Below are 19,916 nucleotides of genomic sequence, written 5' to 3' on the forward strand. Positions count from 1 at the left end.
TGGCAAAGCATCAGTTTCAAATGTGGAATGGAAATGTAACAGTGACATCAACAATAACGAATTTTCAGTTTATTAAGAATATTATCATTGATTGCTACAAAAAGTAGATCTGGATTTGCTTTATTGTATATTGATAAAATGCAATAAAAATGTTTCAGTACACAGTCTGCAATTTAAAAATCAAACAGGTAATAGTCCTTTTGATTTTTCAGTAAAAAATGGCAATTCCAGCAACAAAGTATGCCTCTAGTCATTTTCTTGAACAAATAACGACGTGTGCCATGAAGTGTTTATAATTTATTAGATACTGCTTCGATCTCTTTGTCATTTATTCAAACACCACTTTTAGTGAAATCTCTACTTGGATATTGAATTCCTTCTTGCATTATGTTATTTCTCCAAATTCCTCTTTTCCTTCATCCTCAGCCTTTCCTCCTCTTCCCTGTCTCCATTTTCACCTTCATTCACAATGTTAATTTACATTAATCTTTTTGCAAGTGTACTTAGCGCTTCCCAAATGCACTTAAATGTTATTCAATGGTACTTGACTTTTTACAATTTTTTATGTTACTGGATTCGTACGATTTCCTTGTCCTTTGCAAATGTGCAGAAGCCATCTTTGATCTTCAGTATCTGTCAAAAAACCTGGGTTTTCTGGAGTTCTCGGGCATTGCTGGGCAACAAGAATTGCTTGTTGAAGACTTTGTGAGGTTACTTGTACCAGTGAATCATCTTTGATGGTGATCAGTAATCCATTGTAAAATCAAGTTGTTAGTAAAGAAGAAAAATTCCAACCATCAGATATTTAAGTTGTTTGGTCCTTTTACTCTCATTACTGCATAGCAGAACCAGAATTCGGATACAAGAAACTGTTAAACCAACTGCATTGTTTCTTTTTAAAATTTATTTTAATTTTGTAAATATGCTATCAGAACACACCATGTCTTTGATGTTCATTCTTGCTGTGTGTGCAGGTGTCAAAAGCCATCCTGTTGACTGGCTTTTGGGAGCAGTGTGAATTCCTTTGACAAATCTCTTATGATACGGTACAAAACACTCTCCTAATTTATGAGTATTTGGATTTCTAAATGTCTGTGTTAGTCTACACCATATTGAGAGGTGTACAAAATTTTTGTCTCTTTAAGCTAGATTTAGAAGCAGCTTCTCTGCTTCCGTGAAAATGAGAGTATAGACTGAACTTAAGCATTTTGTTGTCAGATTTTAAAATGTGATGGATATCAAATTATCTTTTTCATCGATGGTGAATGTGCTCAGAATGTTCTGCTGTACTGTGAGCTCGAAACCTGTTTAAGTCTACCAAAGTCCAGGGTGTTCTGTAAAAACATCAAATATTGCTGGTCCGTTTTGTGTAAATTTGTTCCTAATAGTTTATATGCAAAAAAAAAAAAGGGGGTCAAGAGAAAAGGAAATTTCAATACCTGCCACATTAATAAGTGACAATTCCACCTTTTAAGCAACTAGGCAGCAGTAGAGTATCTTTCTTGAGTATCATCTTAGACGTGTATGTAACTATAGTTTGTTGCTTTTGTAAGCATCGAAACAACATTTTAAAAGATGGGGAAGTATAAAAAGGGCCATGTTGTTTAGGCACTAAAACCAGGAGAGCTACACACAAGCTACATGGTTTGGTTGCGTAGAAAATAGTAGCAACTCATTAAAGAATGGCGATTCCCACTGCCTAGAAGGCTTCACAGATTAAAAGATGTTTGAGTTGGAAAAGCCTCTTACGACATTGTCAACTTGCAGAACTATTATTTCCTACTTTGGATTTTCAAGGCGTTGCCTAAGGAGCGTTCCATTTATACCTCGTTTTTAAACCTTTAAGCGATTATTTGCATTGTAGGTGTTTATATGGTAATTTAGCCAAACTGCTTTGTACATGTGTAACATAAAACTATGAATTCGTGTATTTCATTCGATCGTTCTTCACATTCCTTGAATATGTGGAACAGGGGAATGTAATACATTAAAGTCATTATTAGTTTTTTTTTTTTTTTTTTTAATACAAGCGTATTGTGTGTTGAATTATATTTCAGTTATCTGCACTTTCTGTTGACTGCCAGTCTTTGGTCCAGGCCCTTCAGGAATTGCCTCTACATCTGAGGTTGAATGTAGCTGCTGAACTTGTGCAGGTAATGCTGTGAATTTTCACAAGAAAATGCAAATATTTCAAGTGAAACAGTTTATGCAAGAATGATTATTTTAAACTTGGTATTCAAGCATAAGCAGAATATATTTTATGAGAGTGGCCATTCTTGACAGGCAGGTCAAATGGCATGTAATGCAGGATACTCCTCTATTTGCACTTTTTATGCTTTATTGGCTTTAAACAAAATGCTTTGATGTGCAGCACATTAGATTTGAAGGCAGGTATCAGAGTGTTTGACATGGAATGATTGCACTGTTTTTGTATTTGCTTCTCTTTTTAGCAGCTGTTAAAAGCTTGCACCAAAATTTTGAAAGTGCTTTCACATTCTTTCCTCTTAATTATTTTAACTGTGATTTACATAGCTAATACGAACATACATGTTTATTCCATGAATCAAACTTACATCTGTGTTAGAACAGGTAGAACTGTCAATCAAACAGGTGAAGAAAATGTCATTTAGGCTCTGGTGGAAAAAAAAAAAGGCAACAGAATATTAGGAAAAAAGTGTTTCTTCAGACTGTGAAAAAGCAAATATTCATGTAAGGGCAAAAGAAGCAACGAGCCTTAAATATAAATACAAAATTCTTAAAAAAAAAAAATAAAAAAATCCATCTGCTCAAACAAGGAAAAAGAAACACGACCCTTAGGGAAGAAATTTTACTTGTGTTTGGAGTTGCATGAAGTGCTTCTGTGACTGACACAACTATGCTTTTTCTTAAGGGAGCTCAAATATGTCTGCAGATGTGATGTCTAAGGGAATCTGCAAATAAATGTTACTTTCAAATACAATTTTCTTCTTAAGAGTTCTAGCCATGGTCTTTAACTTTTATTAGGGTTATAAAGTGTGCGTTATGACATTAATCTTTGTCTTGTCATTCTGACCAGTGATGTAGTCATCGGAGATGCTGTAGTGTTATCAATGCCAAGGCATCCTGATAAAAACGGAATCAGTGTTCCATGGTTAAATAATGAGTTGCCATTTCTTGTTTCACTATTTGATAATGTTTGGAATTTGGTTTCATTTTTTAAAAGCTACAGCTATATACTGCGACTTTTGCTAAATGATTTTCAGTGACCTGTAGTATGGTTTGCTTTCAAGACTGGAATTTTGGAGGGAAGGCCTAACCATGGGATAATGTTTCTAGGCAAATCCTGACTTCAGTCATTTCAAAATTCAGAGTATTGATGGGATTTCATTACAGAAGAATTAAAGAAAAGTAACTCTCCAGGAAGTATTTGTGAAACACGGGAACTTGCTGATTTAGCATACAATCTCATATTCTATAATAAGGGATAAAAGGAGTTTGTATTTTGTAGTTGCTTTTGTAAAAGTATCATTAAGATAACTTTACTTTTACTTCTGAATTCAATTCTGCTGAAATTCATTGTACCTTCTTAAGTGATCAAATGTAGGAAGCATGAATTACCATCCAAATTAGACAGAATAGTAAAAATAGAGTTGATCATTAGAAAGACTCAAGTCCTTTCTTGCACTCTTGCACTCTTAGGCATCAACACCTGTAGAGCTCCCACAGATGAAATCTAAAATTATTGAAGACAGCAAGAGGAGAGAGCTTCCGTTCCGACAGTCTCTGGCTCAAAGTCAAACGGTGTTGGTCTCCCATCCCGTTGGTGATTCTGTTGTTCCATCAGAGCCTGGAAGTAAAAATGGTCCTAGGGCAAGGGCAGCAGAACCATTTGAGAGAGCCCATCCACTATCAAAGCAAGAGACTGACGATTTGGATCAAGAACTAGATCTTCTCCTAAGTCTAGATGCTCCCATTGATACAGAAAACAGACCTGTGTCAGGTGCATTATCCTACACCATATCAACTGAGAAAGATTTGAAAATGGCTTGTAAGGAAAACGGTAAGATTTCTCTTTTCCCCAGCATGCCCTTATTTATTTAATTTCCATTGCTCTGTGTTTTTGTGATGTTTCTGAACTCTTGATTAGCCAGTCAACAGTACTGCTCTCATCTCTGTCATACTGCATTTCATTTATCTGGGGCTGTGTTCTGACCCATTTGTTCCTTTTCAATTTTAACTCCACAGTGAACTAAAGTTTCACCATTGTCAGTTCATTTTAAGCATTAAGAAAAATTCTTCTGCAGAACAGCATGGGTCTTATGATTCAGCAAAATTTTAAATTAAAAAAAAATTCATGTACTGCGTATTCATGTACTGAGAATTCATGTACTGAGAATTTTAGTGAGAGGAAGTTAAAGTTTTTATGTAACATTATCAGCCTTTAGTTCACTGTGCTAATAGTATACAGAAGAGTTGACAGCTATTTCTGATGGCTTGTTATAAATGCTATTTGCAAACTTCACTAGCATTGATTTTACAGAATTTAGTATGGAAACAAATATATATATACAAATGTTCATATTTCAGAAAAATGGGCAAACGCTTCCTTTTGTTTGCATTCCTAGAAGTTATACTACTGTTTGTTAGTTTTGATGGAGATGATAGTTTGCTACTCCTCCCCAGTCCACAATGCTGTAAAAGAATTTATAGCATCTCTGATTTTTTGTGTGTGATTTTCTTGCTATCTTAAAAATTAAGTCCAAGATGGTTGAAAATGTAAGACGTAACCACAAGCAATACAGCAAGCCTTGGTTACTGAAGACAGTCTTGAAATGCTCTTTCACTTCAGTGGTATGTCATGCTTTCCACCCCAAAGCACAGCTTAAATCCCTTAAGAAAACAATGCCATCGGAATATGGAATCATATCATGCAGGGCGATCAGCTGTTGTGGCCTCCTGCTCCTCTCCTACTGTAAAGTAAAGTAAACTCTGCATCGGACAGGACTGTGAACAGATCGCAGTAAGGGGCATCACTGCTGCAGACCAGGCCCTGCCCCCCTTGAATGAGATAGAAGCCACATTGCTCTGGTTGAGCTTATTAAGCTGCCTCTTTTTTTTTTTTTTTTTTTCTTGTTGCTACTATTTTTGGAATATGACTTGCTATTCTTCAAGAAAGAGAGATTGTGTTTAAATAGAGTCAGTTGTGCATTAAAAAGCAAAATGATCAGGGACAAAGAGCTGGTATGGAATTGTTTCCAGATTTTCAAGTCTGTTCTTTTCACTTTTTAGACCCTTTAAAATTAGATACGCCTGAAGAGAAGAGTACAGCATCACAGCAACAGCAAAGTACATCTAAAAATGTTACTGAGGAAGATCTTGAAGAGTGGCTGGACAGCATGATTTCCTGAGGCTCAAATTTTCTTATGTGAATAACTGAATATAGCAAACATTAAGTAGAAAGTTGAATCTTCCTTTATCTCCTCGTTATTTCCTTTATCTGTTTCACTTTGTTCAGTATGCCAAATGCCTGGTTTTCTTTGCTGGCACCCAAAATTCTGTGCAACCAAAATTTGTTTAGATGTGATTGAAAATTGTCTAAGACTAATATTCTTAGGTCTAAAATTTGTGATGCAATTAGGATTTTCTTTGCTAAAGATGCAGGCTACAGCACACTAAGAGAATGGTTATTTCAGCTTGTACTTGCTCTATGTAGTCCTTAAAATAAAGCTATGAATGAACAATGAATAATGTGTTTTTAGTCACCATCCTCACACCACATCTCCATAATGTAGAAAAATGAGAAAGTAGACAGCAAGGGTAATATTTGGTTTATAGTACTTTATTGCAGTGGGCACTTTTTATTAGAAGGAAAAAAAAAAAAGCATAATCCTAGCAGCTTCTACTTGCGGGTGACCATAGAGCATTGTTTTATTTTGGCCTAAGATTTAAATTGTATTCATTTTGATACAGTGTATGTCTTTTAACAGCAGCATCTAATAAGCTGTTATTGAAGGTAGTATATAAACAAACTTCAAGTGCAATTTCATACAGAAAGACAGAAGAGCAATACAGTTAATGGATCTGTTAATCTAGAACACTAACATAAATAAAAAGTTGCATAGCTGTGTCTACAGAGGTTTTAAGGCACTTAATCTTTCAAGGTCGACGAAGTGTTTGAAAATGTTTTCTTTTTAACTGCTTAAAGCTTTTCAAGCTGTATCTTAATACGTTCACTTAGCAAATACTGGGGGGAAAAAACTGGACAGCAGTTAGTTAAAATATTTTTTCTGAGGCATGGCCTCTGCTGTTCAAGTTCTTAAATGTCAAATGTTGTGCAATTAAGACACCTTTTAGCCCTTTCAACTGTACTGCCAAACACTAGGTTAATGATGTGGTTAAAAAGTTATCATTTCAGACCATGTTTGAACTGGAAGGCTTAAGTTAATCTGGCATAGTTTTCTCTTTTCTGATTAAAATTCCAACAAGACTTGTTTCATATGTGGTAGGTACAAAAAGCCTATGAAATAGTGTCAAATTTTATGTATGTCTTGAAATTTAAAGACATTTAAAGCAAATACAAGCTGTGAAGTTACACCATGAAAAGAAAATGTTTTTTTGTATACTGGATCTTAACAGTTCATGAATAATTTCTTCTGTGATATTAGCCAAGTTGATCCTCATACTGTTTCCGGAAGCAGTCCCCTGCTGGGAAAAAATCCCAACATCTTTCTTGGTACATCTTCCACACAAATGACTCCTGAAAATGATAAAGAGTATTTATTTTAACAGACACCTCGCAGTTAGTGCTCTACATAAACTTCTAACAATAAGCAGATACTGTGCCTATTACCATGGAGTAGAACTGTGAAGACATTGAAACTCAAAGGTGGTAACTCAAGAACCTTTGTGAAAGTATTGTTCTGCGCTTTTCTTGATTCAGTACTACTGAAATTTAAGCCCTATTAGAAAAGCTGTGTAAGTGTAAATTAATCAGTCTAGTTATAGCAGAGCAAACCTGTACACAATCTGTATATATAAAATGTGGTTTAGTTTGCTTGGAAAACATTGACATGTAAGGTACTTTTGTAGTGTTTGCGTAACATCTTCTTATTTGAGATAAGATATAATTAAATCCTATTTATTTTCTTATTTATTTACATTTAGGGCCTAACAACACTAAACATACATACACACATGCATATAACTATCCATATATATATGGATTTAGACTATAAATATAGTAGCGTAACTACTTAATCTTTTGGGAATAAACCACAACTGGTCTATTTCAGGGTTTCATTTCAGAGATAAGATGACAGTAAGATTACTAGTAAGTGACTTCTCACAGAGTTCAGTGCTGGGTAGACGAGTACAGTGCTGCAGCCCACCCCTTCCCTTTTTTTTAACCCTTCCTTTTCTTTCACTTGCAGAAGACTGTCAGGGAGGGCGGCGTCATCTCCAGTCCCTGGTGGTACATCAGTTCCACCTGGTGGTACACAGCTACAAGGCTGGAGAAGATAAAAATGTTGAAAGATAATCTTAAGGAAAAAAAAAAAGTTTTCTACTCACCTGGCCAGTATGCTCAGTTTCATCCTTGTTAATGAGATACATTAAAAAGAACCTGAAACAAGCACATGAAACAGGTATTAATGCAGAAAATGTAACACCTCTGCCTAAGCTTTTCTAGACTGGGGTATGCAAGGGAGATCATGCCAACCAGCAAAGTAATGATAGTGCTTATGTTAAAGGAGAAAATTCTATCCTGTGGAAGTGTTAACAGATGTAAAATCTGTAGAAATGGGAAAACATGGTTTAGCATTTTCTTCATTTCAGGGCTAGGAGCAATACCTGAATTAGGCATATGCCGACTCCTATACACATATGCTCCAACATCGCACCTTGGAAGAAGTTACTATGGCTACTATGCAAGAAGTTAGAAGTGTGGCAAATACCTGCCCCAGGATTTCCAAACACTCATGCCATACAGCTCATAAGCTGAGCCTATCTATCTCAGATACCTGTGCTTACTCAAATGCAGAGAGCTTGAACTAATTAGGAAGGCTGTAGAATAGTAACAGTGTTTCTATGTAACACAACTCTTGGTTAGCCACTTCTGATGCAGTGCATTTGGAATTTAACTTGGTGTGTGCTTTCATTGTAAAGAAAGGAATGTATACTGACTTTACCATTTGTCTAATTAAAGGGCAACCTGGTTAGAAAGATTGTTCACTATGTATTCTAATATTAAGGAAATGGCCGTTTTTAATTTACTGTGAATTACAGGTTCCCATATACCAGTTAAGCAATTCAATATAGTAAGAAAAGCTTGGAGGTTGTAGATTGGCAAAAACTATGGATGTTAATGGAAATTTGCCTCACACAAGTAATATGCATTAATTTCTCAGTGTCAGTTGCTATGCAAGGAATAATGGCAGCCTCCACTCCAAGAGGCACACCTTTTTCTTTTTTTTTTTTTTTTTAATTCAAGAAGTTCAGATGCAGTATTCTAAAGCATTCTGTAAGATACCACCAGTTCAGCTCCTTTGGTTCTTCTGGCACAATGATCATATAATTATCATTATTGTATGAGTAACTAATGCCACCAAATTAACTGTTTAAATATCCTCTTTGATCTGCTTGTATGTACTAATGAAAGTAGATCACCACTATCCTGGGAGTCTGGGCAATAGCCTAAACACATACAGCTCCTGATCACTTCGAGGTTTCGGAAAGCTGCACTATAGGATCAGACTTGTACATTATTGTTTGTAGCTTATCTTTCAGGAATCTTCCAGAAATGTGCTTTTGTTTGTTTGTTTGTTTGGATGTTTGGGTTTTCTTTTTGTCAAATTGAGGCTAATTTTCAGTGGTCTCATGAACATTACCAAGGCCCCAGAAGTCACAATCAAAACTTCCAAACTAAAGCAACTTATTAAACTGTTGTTCCCTATCATTCCACATATGTGGCTTTCCTTCCAGAGGAATAAGGAGTTGGTGTGCCTTCAGGTCTCATTCCACTACGGCAGCTCATGTGTAAGGTGAGCACTTTAAAGACAACCAGCAGTGTGGAGCAGAGGAGGGGAGACTAGAAAGGAATGGAGGTATTCCTCAGTTCTACAGAATTCTGTCTTAAGATTGTTAGCAGTGTGTCCACCTAAATTACTCTGGAGCTGAAAGGTCTCTTCATCATAATTCCAGTAGTAAAATATACTTACAGATAGTTTGCCAAGTTGTGTTCTTGCAAAGTATGTGTTTCAAAGCCATGTGGGGTTGTGTCAAAATAGTCATTGCCGATTCCACAAATAAAACATTTGGTCTGGAAACACAAGTTGTGGTTACAAATGAATTTTAACTCAAGGACACTATTTTAACTGGTAACAACCTAGATGAATAAGAGTAATGAAAAATGTAGTGTGCCTACTCATACCTCCATATCTTCTCTCACTTGTTCTTGCTGGTCTCTTAATTCACCAAAAGCATCAATAATCAGACCTATTTCAAACAGAAAAGTAGCAACGCTTCAGTACTTAGCAATATTCATATTTCAAGTAATGTCCGTCAGACATCCTCCACTGTCTTTGGACTTTGGCGTACTTATGTCTAGGTTGAACAATTAAAGTTACAATCTATCAATTTCCAGACATCTACCATTTGTTTACACTGCCCTCCTAGCAGTAAGAACTCTTATATAGAATTACACTTTTGAGAGTGGAAAGACTTTTCTGTACTTATATTTTGGTCAATTTAAGCTTCCACAATCTCATCTCTTTTGTTCCCATGTAAGAATTTAATTTTCATTCTCCTTCTCATGGAACTCTTGTATCCCAACTTTTGTTCAACAAAGACGACTCTGCTCCCACAGGCCCCCTGGCCAGTTCATGATGCTGTTTCACATTTGAAGCATTATTCCTGCACTTCCAACGTATTAAGAATAGAGTTGGATCATTTTGGGGACTGTGACATAAATTTTTCTCAGTATAGACATATTACATTTTTTCTTTGCCACCAGCCTGCCATAAAACGGTGTTTTTTCCTAACAGCCTTAGGTCAGTTTACACAATGAATGTTGAATACTGACAGTCATTGAAGAGAGGTCTTGTTCTCTGTAAACCACAACTGCAAACCAATTAAAACTGCAAATCCTCCTCTAAAGAAAGGAGGAAATGGGTATGTGGCCATGGTGACTTTCTCCATGTCATTTACCCTTTTCAAGGGGAAAGTCTCCATTCCCCAGCCAGCTGTGGTGGTTCCAAACTAAAGGTGTGAAGTGTCTACAGCAAGGCTCTCCAAGTTTAAATGGTTATTACAGGAAGAACAGTGATCTTGCACAAGCTGCGTCATCGCTGGATAGTTGTCAAAGTGTTCCTAGACACTGTAACCCAGGTAAGTTATGTTTCTTGTGCTTTGTCTTTGTGTAGTACTTGGGACAATGCATTATTTGTGAATTAAGTATGAAATTATTACTTTCAGAATTGATGATTTTATCAACTCAGAAATAAGTTTTCATGGCAATAGTGCTAAATTTACCTCAAACACAAATATGGTTTAAATACATTGCAGAACTTAAGTAAACTAAATTCTAACAGTCTCTAGTAAGGTAAGTGACGGTACCTTGAATAATGGCCAGTAGGATAACAATGACAAAGAAGAAAAATGTGATGTCAAAGACAATTCTGTACATTTCATAAGGGTCTCCAGCAGGATCCTCAATTTCATCTCCAATGCCACCACCAGCTCTTACACCCACATACATGTGGAACAGGTAACACTAAAAAGGAGAGAGGAAAATTAGAGATCTATTCACCATGAACGATTCTGTTTGGGTTTTTTTCTTTTTTTTTTTTTTAATTATTCTGCCCTGCTAATTCTCTTCACAAGTTATAGTAACAACACATAATATCACTCCTCATATATCACACGCATTGCACCAAAAATCTGTTATTGTCTTAACTAATGTGATTACATCTTCAAGTACGCTTACTAAGCAGGGGAGTCAGCATCAGCTGTTACCCTCTCCTCACTCCCTAGGTCTCACAGACCAAGACCATTTGGGGGGCATTTTTCTGGTATTTGTTACAGTATTCAACTGTATTCTACCCCTTATATGAATTCCTAAGGTTCTAGCTTGCTCTGAGTAAGCAGAGGACACCTTTTAAAGTCTTGTAATGGAGTTTAGAAATGTTGGCAAATATTGCCATAAAATAAATAGTGACATATTCACAACAGGTAGATTTATCTGTGTTTAGGTGGTTTCTGGATAACTTCATTTTGCAGTACTAGACAGATGTCTAGTTTAGTACATTGTAAATTATTTATGATCTGGGAAACAGCCTGTGTTCAGTTCAATGCAGAAGAAATCACTTTACAAAAATGTGGCTGTGTGTCATTTCTTGAACGTATAAGTCTTCATGGAAAAATCTTTAAAAATCTGGATATTTAAGCTATGTAAGTATATTAGAAGGGAATCTTCTGCTGGAGCGATATACTACTGATGGTCCTGTATGAATCAGCTACAGAATCTTGTAAACTACCTTCAGTCACAATGTGGGTTAAAAACAATGGAAATCTCTAAGCCCAGCCAGTGTTCTGAAGGCACATTAGGCAGCAATACTGGTGTTAAATAATCAGCATAAAACCTGACAAATCTGGGGTCTTTCATAAGCAAACACTAAACAGAACTATACATCCATTTTTCTAATGCAACTTTACTGTTGACCTAGGATGCCGGTACTAGTTTAATCATACTTAAAAATGTAACTTGAGGTAAATGTAACTGATCTACCTTACTTGGAAGAGTGGTTTAAAATGTAATATAGTTTCATTCCAGTTACTCCTATTTTATGACCAGACCATTGTATCCAGCTCGCAGAGGGACCAGTTAAATAATACTGCTTGGGCAGTTTTCATAATTTCTACCATTTGCACATCTGACTTGCACTGAGGGTTTGAAAGAAAGTTCAAGAATAGGGAAGATCAAGTCTATGACACACCTCTGTTCTGAGGCATTTTATTCTATGTTTGGCATATAACACAGGGCAGAGAGTGACTATTCCATGGAAGAAATGAGCTGGCCACAAACTCGGAGTATTACATTTTTAATGCCTGAATTTGTGCTATTTTCTGTATAGAGCAAGAAAACCAAATCCTCTTCATACCATAATATATATCTATAGAGTATCTTTTAATCCAACATAAATAACATTCTGTGGCAACAGGTGGAAATCAGAAGGGAAATTAGTAGCATTAGCTTATCACCTGCAGTAAGTTTCAATTTCCCCCTTCTCTACTCACCCTTGACTTCTTACTTCATGACTAATTTACCAATTGTAAGCACTTTGGAGCAGGCTTTTATAAATAGTACTAATAACATCGTATACTTCATATAACCTAAATAAGGATAGGAAGAGCTTGCATGCTTGCAGACATTTGGTTTATTTGTGCTGCGACAACACAGCTTCTTTTTGCAGGGGTAACCAGTTTGTCATGAAATTTCTTCCATATACTTTAAGGGTTTGCCATCTTCCCATGTAAAGGAGTTGCAGCAAATCATATACCACGCTATTTAGGAGAAAAATCCAGAATATCTTCCTATACTGGTGAGTGTCATCTATCTACTGTTGAGTTTAGATCACTGGAGAATGCAGAGGGAATTTCAAGACCATTCACATTTTCAAAATGACATATAGCAAGAAGAGGTTAAATCCATGGATTTAACAACAAAAACATCTCTCCTTGCTTATCATTTTATCTTACGTATCCATTTGAAAATTCAGGATGAAATCTGAAGCATGCTAGTGATGTTTTAGTTACCGTCATCATGTCATCACACTTCATGTCTGGTTCGTCTTCATCTTCACTTTTGTTGTAGAATTTGCGGAAGAAGTTGAACGCCACAACAGTGTAAAGATACACTACTACAGCGAGGAGTCCTACAGTAAGCACAAGCTGTGTATGGAGACATGACATGAAAGTAGGTTTCAATTTCATTCTGTCAGAAGAGATATGCTAGCTCAGTGTATTGCCTTAAGTATTGAAAATGTATCATATTGTACCTTTCCCAATAAGGAAACTAAAGATAGCAGTTATGCTAGCTTTGAGGTCTCCCTATTGCTTGGATCACCGTAGAGGTGTTACTTTACCCTGCCCTCAGGTGAAAATCAAAGGGAAAAACAGTATCAAGAAACTGAAGTCGTTTCCGTCTTTCTAAGCTATGTGCATACAAACTATATCTCACTGAAGCAATGTTTCCACTATTTAATTTAAAAGTTAAATTCTAGTAACTTGAAAAAGTGGATATGCAGTGAAAATCAAATGATCAAAAATAAACACCTTTAGTTAATTTGATAAATAATTTCAGCTGGGACTTATTGTGACTTATCATAGTCTATTTTCTGTTCCAAAGCTGGTTAGCAAAGCCATTGATAAAGTGGATAGAAAATTTTGTAGATAACCAAAGAATAAGTAATTTCCAGGTCCTGCTTTTAAGCAAATAAAATCCTTAGGTGAAAAAGTTTAGCAGTTAATGAGACTAGATTATATTGTTTGTTGGAGTTGGCATTAGAAGATGCAACTCTGGAGAGGAGTTACTGAAGGCTACATATTTTAAGAAGTGCAACAATTGGTATTACTCTCTCAAAAGAAATGTAAGAGTATTGAACAACGAGCTGATCATCAGTTTATCACTTTCTGCAGATCTGTAAGTATGCTCCCAAAGTGAACATTTCAATTAAAAAATTTGCAACTGTTTTTCAGTGTTCATATCTACTAGCAAGGAAAGCAACAGGATTAGAAAAGCTGATCTTTGCTTGTTAAGAATGTATACTAAAAACTGTGGTCTTGATTTTAAACGGTTTTGTCAATTATGCTCAGTTTTGAGTACTACATTTAGAAAAATCTCTTAATATATCAATCATTACATTAAAAGTAATATGACTCTGGTCATCTTGGAGGAAAATGAAGGGGATAAAACCAGAGATTTCATTTGTTTGTGTGATGATACTGAAAACATTCTCATATCTACTATGGTAGAAACTTCCTTTCCTGATAAGGGAAGAAACTTCCATTGGTCGATTTCTCCTGAAAGAAAGGATTAAACAAACACAAAGGGTGTATCACAGTTAAGCTACGGAGATATTCTCATGCCTCTCCTAAAACGTGATGTGGTTTAAAATGTTTTGACAAGTCTAACAGTGCATAAGAGTGGGCTTAGAATGTATGTTACTGCATTTGAGAAGGAATGGAATGTATGTTTGAAATTAAATTTTGGGGAAGTTCTGTTAGATTTCTTAAAAAGTCTGTTACTGAAAAGCTTGGTTTTGTTGCTATGCTAGCTAGGAACGTAGAGCCTTTAAGAGATCAGAGAATGATTCCCTGCATAAGTTTCAACAGTTAGTTTTGGAAGTAGATTTTATTAATCTGATTTTTGCATGACAAAGTGACATATAAATATATTTCACAGTGCAGAACGCTCACAACTGTAAGCACATTCTTGCTAGATAAGTATTGAAATCTCAGTGTCCAGATCATTATTACTGCTATAGCTAAGGAGAGATTGTGAATTCTTATTAGTTATCACCAATCAGTTCATCGCTGAGCATACAGAAGGAGCTAGTTAGGTCATAATTCATATTCTCGTATCTTTCTAAAATGATGCATTTTTCTATTGTGTACCAAACTTCTTTCGCTATCAGCACTCTGTGGGTATAAATTATTATAATTGCACAGGATTGAACATGTATTAAATGTACTGCAGAAGACACAATGGGATCTATTCTTTAATCCAATCATGATAAAAATGGATTGCATTCCAATATTTCCTAGGTACCACAAGATTTTTTTTCCAGTACTGTTAACAAAACGCATTCATTTTCAAACCTCTGCATGTAGCACTAACCTGTTTGCCATTGTGAGTGACTGAAGACAAAATGGTTCGCAATGTCTTGAAACCCATAGCAATATCCAGCAGGTGCGCAGCGAAGAAGAAGTTGTTGTAGTGCCCAAGGATAGACATAGTTGTGTACCAGGCTAAGTATAAAAACGACTGCAGAGGAAGTGAAAAGTGGCAGAATGTTAGCAAGTGCTAATGTGCATTATTGGATCCAGAACACAGCTTTCTCTTAGTCACTCGAGTTATGAAATAAAGTAATACTATCACGATCTGATTTGAATCACAGTCTGAATGTAATACCTCTATTTTACATGTTCAAAAAGACTGTCTTACTCTGTCTTTTATCATCTCCACTGTTCATTTAAGGAGTGTTTATTGCTTAGTTATGCTAATAAGACTTCTATCTTTACATATTTAAATGCAGTCTTCAGCGTATATGCTATTAACATCAAAATCCCCTACCTTAAAATTTTTTTTGTTGGGGAGCTTGTTACACAGTACTTTAAATTTTAATACTGATTCTGGAGGAGAGAAAATGCATTGTATTACTCTTGAGACACTTTACTCTGTTTAAGTCTCAGACCACGTCAACCAGGACACCGAGAAAACCTAAGGCATATAATATAGCTTATTCTTTTAACAAGCAGTGAACCTGAAGCCACTTTGACATGAAACATTGAAGAACAATGGCTCAGCGTGCTTTTAGTGCACAATGAATTTATACATCTTCACTTGATTCACCTTGGCCTCCTTGTTTGTTTGGGAATGCTCAAGAGGATGCAAAAAGAAGATTCGCAAAACAAGGAATTTTCATATAAGTGTGGTCCTTTCAAAGGAGAAGGTATGAAAGAAAAGAATTAACCAACCTTGTCAAACAGATGATTCAAAAATAAAAAAGGATAACTTTCTGTAGATTGTGCTTGATTTTAGAAAAGACACCTGTGAGTGCTAGATTGATTTCTACAAAATTAAATTAATGTACCATTAACTTCCAAAATGCTGACACTGTATTAATGGTGAGGAGGTGCATATTGCCCTTTAGAATCAACAAGAAAATTCTAACATAAATTAAAGCAATTTGCTACAACAGAAGACAGAAAAAACTATTTTAAAATGGCTCTGTAATGCAGTATTATTTGTGTATGTTTGTTTAAAATAAAAGCAGATGGTGGAAGACATACAATTATGTTTAGAGTAAATCAAAGCATATTCTTCTAGGCTAACATACTCACATTATCAGTGAAAACAACGCCGAGCTTCCAAATGTGGTACTTTGTATCAATGGAGCTTAACCTAGGAAAGACAAAATTTTTGAAATGCATTAATGTCAAAATTAAGTATTGAATTCTGTAAATATAATCAACAAACTAGGTTTGGCACTTTGCAGTTGTTTGCTGAAGGTGGTGATATACATTAGCTGTTTATTTTTTGAGTGATGTAGGTGCTTCATTTTTCAAGAGAGTATTCATTAACTCTAAGCACCCATTCACAGTTTCTAAACCATTGAAACTGGTGGAACAATTTCAGCAGGAGTGATACTGCTGTATTCCAGACTTAGAAAAATTAAAATGTGTGTTAGAAGTAGTGAAACGTGGAACCTGAATTGCTTGAATTCAAGAGCTAAGTGTTCTGTCTAGTGTAAAATGTTGCCAAAATTACCAAGAGAAAAGGTAATGCCTTCTGCAAGATTCTAAATATTTTATTAGATGACATGTGAACGGAAATCCTTCTTCTTCTTGTGTGCCTTAAGTATCAAGGAAACTAAACTCTTGTAGGAGCCTAAATCATTTGGGACTTGGATATTTTCAAACTCTCATCTTCACTGATGGATTAAGTCAGGAAAACATCTGAATTTTTTCTAGATAGCTGGCATCTAGATATTTGTCATTAATACTTTTTCTGTCCTTTGATTTATAAACTAACTCTTGTAACACCTAAAGTACGTTTCAATGCTGCATTGATTATTGTTTAAAATAACAGAGTGCCCAACTATATCAGTCAGCATCAACTCGTGTGATTTTTTTTCTTACTTTTATAACACAAGTATAAGTGTGTTTTAGAACAAACAAAAAGCTTTTTTATTTTACTTTCACACTAGGAAGACTTCTCCATTTGAATTTTCCATGCCGAGAAAAACATCAATACAGTTTCAATATAAAATCTGGTTTTATCTTTGACGGTGTAGTTATGCCAACACATAATTTGTCTGTGAAGTTCGGAAGTCATACCATGATACAAGAGATGCCTCTTCTGGTTTGCTCTCTTCCACTGGACTAAAATCAAGGGCACTTTTGTCCAAACCCAAAAGTTCTGCTATGCGCTCTGCTCCATATAAGTCTCCGTACTTGTTAATAACCTAAAAATGGGAGAAGAGAAGCTTTTGCTCAGAGAAAGACCTTGGTGACATTCACCCTACTTTAAGTCAGTAGTTATCAGAAATTAAAAAAAAAAAGTCTTTCACAATTAACACTACTAGAACAGTCAGAACTCCCAGGAAGCGGGGGGGAGGGGGGGGGCATAAAAAAGAAAAACAGAAGTATTAAAGGCTATTATCTGAAAGCTTATGTATAATTTGCCATCATTTAAGCTGGCATGTTTTTCTTTTTTTAGGGGGATGAGGGGGCTTTGTATCCTAAAGATGACAATGACTGTAAATTAGACCTGCATGGCTGATTGACAGCACAAAGTTATTTTGAATGCCTGAGTCTAGGAAGGAAACGACAGGCTTCTGTCTTCCTCCCTCCTCCCACCTACGCTGCAGCTGCCTGTTCACCGAGACATTTACCACAACAATGACTTCCATAAAACAAATTTCAGTTCTCAATTATTTGTATATTTATGTGTACAGAAGTATATTACACATAGATATCTGAATTAACTAAATAGTAGATTATTGCTATGATTAAGATAATAGAAATATAAAAAGCCTACCTTCCGTTTTACAAATTTGTCCCAGTAATTGTTAGGAAAGGACCTACATAGATAAAGCAAAGATATTTCAAGTTATTTAACTTGTTAGGGGAAAGAAAAAAACAATAAAGAAAAAGAAAATACCATATTCCTGATCACCGCAGATTCTGGTACAATTTAATTCACTCATACACTGCACTTCAAATTACGAGAACAATTTCTTTTCATGTGAACAACAGCTGTTATTAATCATTATTCGCTGCAATATTATTCCCCCCCCTCCCCCTTTTCTTTTTCACATCCACAAATATGATTGGCTACAAAAGGACAGCAGGCTAAATATTATCACCTAATGAGCCTAACAACTCAGTAATAGCAGGGAAGTCACTATAATATCATTCATCTCCTGAATAAATATGTTATTGCTCCTAGCCATAAAAATCAACACGGACAATGATTTTCAGAGAAAATAAGAGAGTCTTGTAGCATAAATAATTTTTAAGTTCACTGGATTACATTTCAAATAGAGGCTGAACACTTGGGAACCAGTGGACAGTTTGTCAACATAAAATTAAGATTCAAAAAATATTTTAAAAAAACCCAGAAAATTGCAAAGATCATTTGGCAGTGGTAATCTTGTTCTCGGGTGTATCACACTGTTGTTACGGGATCTGCAATCCCAGAACAAGACAAGGTAAAAAACATTTATAATTCTAAAGCTGCAAAACAGTTCAGCTAAAGAGCATTTTGCATCATCTGCCTCTGAGCAGCCATGCCCACACTGGTAATTAAAAGAAAAGCTATTGTGTATACAAAAGAGAAAAAAAATGAAGCAGTAAATCTTAAATATTGAAGAGGTGTCAGGGTATCTTTTATTGAAAATTCCCTGCTTTTTTTGAGAGTAGTGAGCAACCATGATGCTTCAATAAGCAACCAGGGGAGATCTTACAACAGACACTAGGAAATACATCAGCTTTGACCTGCAAGAAAAAAGGTAGTGTTCTTTCTTATCAGTGCTGTTTCCCTGATCTTTGACTTGATCATAAAAAATATTCTTCTTGAACTGTCTTATGAATAGCCGTGCCCAGGAATTCCTCATTCTGATGGTCTTACTGTATATTATGTCAGTTTTGAAGAATGCTAATTAGCAGGAAACACTACAAAATTTAAGGTTTTTCTCTCCCCATTTCCTGGATGTAACATGGAGTTGAGCAAATACGCAAGAAGGTAAAAAAGAAAAATAACTGCTTAAACTAAAGAACAGTATTGGTAAAATAAAGTAAGTGTTAACATCAGAAGAATGAGATTCCAGAACACGCTTCTGCTGGGATGCGAGGCAAACTTCCCAACTACTACTAAGTGCTTGATTTTTTATTTTTCTGAATTGAAGTTCTGAATGAAATTACTGCAGATAAAGGCAAATGCTTCCAGTGACTCAGATGGTATATTCTGGTCCAATGCTCTATATTATTTCTTTCCTTGACTTCTCAGAGTTTTAAGCAAAGTATGTCTCTAATGTAGCCAGCTTGTGTCTATCTCTTTTACCACAAACATCTAATGGTGCTGCATTTATCAGGATACCTCTTTTGCCTTTTTAATTACTTTTTTTTCACTTATAGAAGACACATTTCAGTATATACACAGCACTGGGTACCCTCCAGCAGTGGTTATCCTGATGGCACAATACCTGCACTAAACCTTGATAGTCAGTTCACATCAGAGGGAAGGATTAGTCTGCTTAAATTAGCCTTAATCTTTTATTCAACTTCAGTAGATAGTGCAACATGCTGAGAACAGGCTGTACAGCATGTTGTTTGGGATAAGCTGACAATTTATCTCATTAATTCATGCTTGTTTTTGCTGAGGATAAACTTACTGGATGTCTAGATAGCTTGCTATCAATAGTTAAAGAAACAGGTTGAAATTCAGCAAGCTCTCCAGTTTCCCAATTACCTTCTATTGCAACTTTAATAATATGTGCTAGTCCATATTTCTAACTGAAATTAAGGAAAAGTCTTAAAATTCAGGTATAGGAAAACAAAGCATTGAAGAATTTCCCATATTTTAGACATTCTAATTTTAATGAAAGTACTAGGGGCACTACTTATAAGGTACAAAACCTGAGTATGACTGATAAGAT

The 19,916-nt window shown here is 35.6% G+C and overlaps 2 protein-coding genes across 5 annotated transcripts in view; one reads left to right on the plus strand and one right to left on the minus strand.

Moving 5' to 3' along the window:
• AVEN (apoptosis and caspase activation inhibitor) overlaps nucleotides 1-5,829 on the plus strand; it is a 102,528-nt gene extending 96,699 nt beyond the window's left edge. The window contains exons 4-6 of the mRNA XM_075503019.1: nucleotides 2,058-2,153; nucleotides 3,679-4,039; nucleotides 5,269-5,829. Coding sequence (XP_075359134.1) covers nucleotides 2,058-2,153; nucleotides 3,679-4,039; nucleotides 5,269-5,387 — 576 coding nt within the window. The 3' untranslated portion in view covers nucleotides 5,388-5,829. The remainder of the gene's footprint in view (nucleotides 1-2,057; nucleotides 2,154-3,678; nucleotides 4,040-5,268) is intronic.
• RYR3 (ryanodine receptor 3) overlaps nucleotides 5,820-19,916 on the minus strand; it is a 249,473-nt gene continuing 235,376 nt past the window's right edge. For all 4 annotated transcript variants that reach the window (XM_075503016.1, XM_075503012.1, XM_075503015.1 and 1 more), the window contains exons 94-103: nucleotides 17,798-17,840; nucleotides 17,095-17,222; nucleotides 16,099-16,159; nucleotides 14,873-15,019; nucleotides 12,790-12,924; nucleotides 10,591-10,747; nucleotides 9,407-9,471; nucleotides 9,195-9,295; nucleotides 7,549-7,600; nucleotides 5,820-6,736 (exon numbers count right to left, since the gene is read on the minus strand). In XM_075503016.1, the coding sequence (XP_075359131.1) occupies nucleotides 6,641-6,736; nucleotides 7,549-7,600; nucleotides 9,195-9,295; nucleotides 9,407-9,471; nucleotides 10,591-10,747; nucleotides 12,790-12,924; nucleotides 14,873-15,019; nucleotides 16,099-16,159; nucleotides 17,095-17,222; nucleotides 17,798-17,840 (985 nt within the window). In that variant the 3' untranslated portion in view covers nucleotides 5,820-6,640. The remainder of the gene's footprint in view (nucleotides 6,737-7,548; nucleotides 7,601-9,194; nucleotides 9,296-9,406; nucleotides 9,472-10,590; nucleotides 10,748-12,789; nucleotides 12,925-14,872; nucleotides 15,020-16,098; nucleotides 16,160-17,094; nucleotides 17,223-17,797; nucleotides 17,841-19,916) is intronic.

The sequence above is a fragment of the Mycteria americana genome, chromosome 5 (assembly GCF_035582795.1).
Source record: "Mycteria americana isolate JAX WOST 10 ecotype Jacksonville Zoo and Gardens chromosome 5, USCA_MyAme_1.0, whole genome shotgun sequence".
In the NCBI taxonomy this organism is placed as follows: domain Eukaryota; kingdom Metazoa; phylum Chordata; class Aves; order Ciconiiformes; family Ciconiidae; genus Mycteria; species Mycteria americana.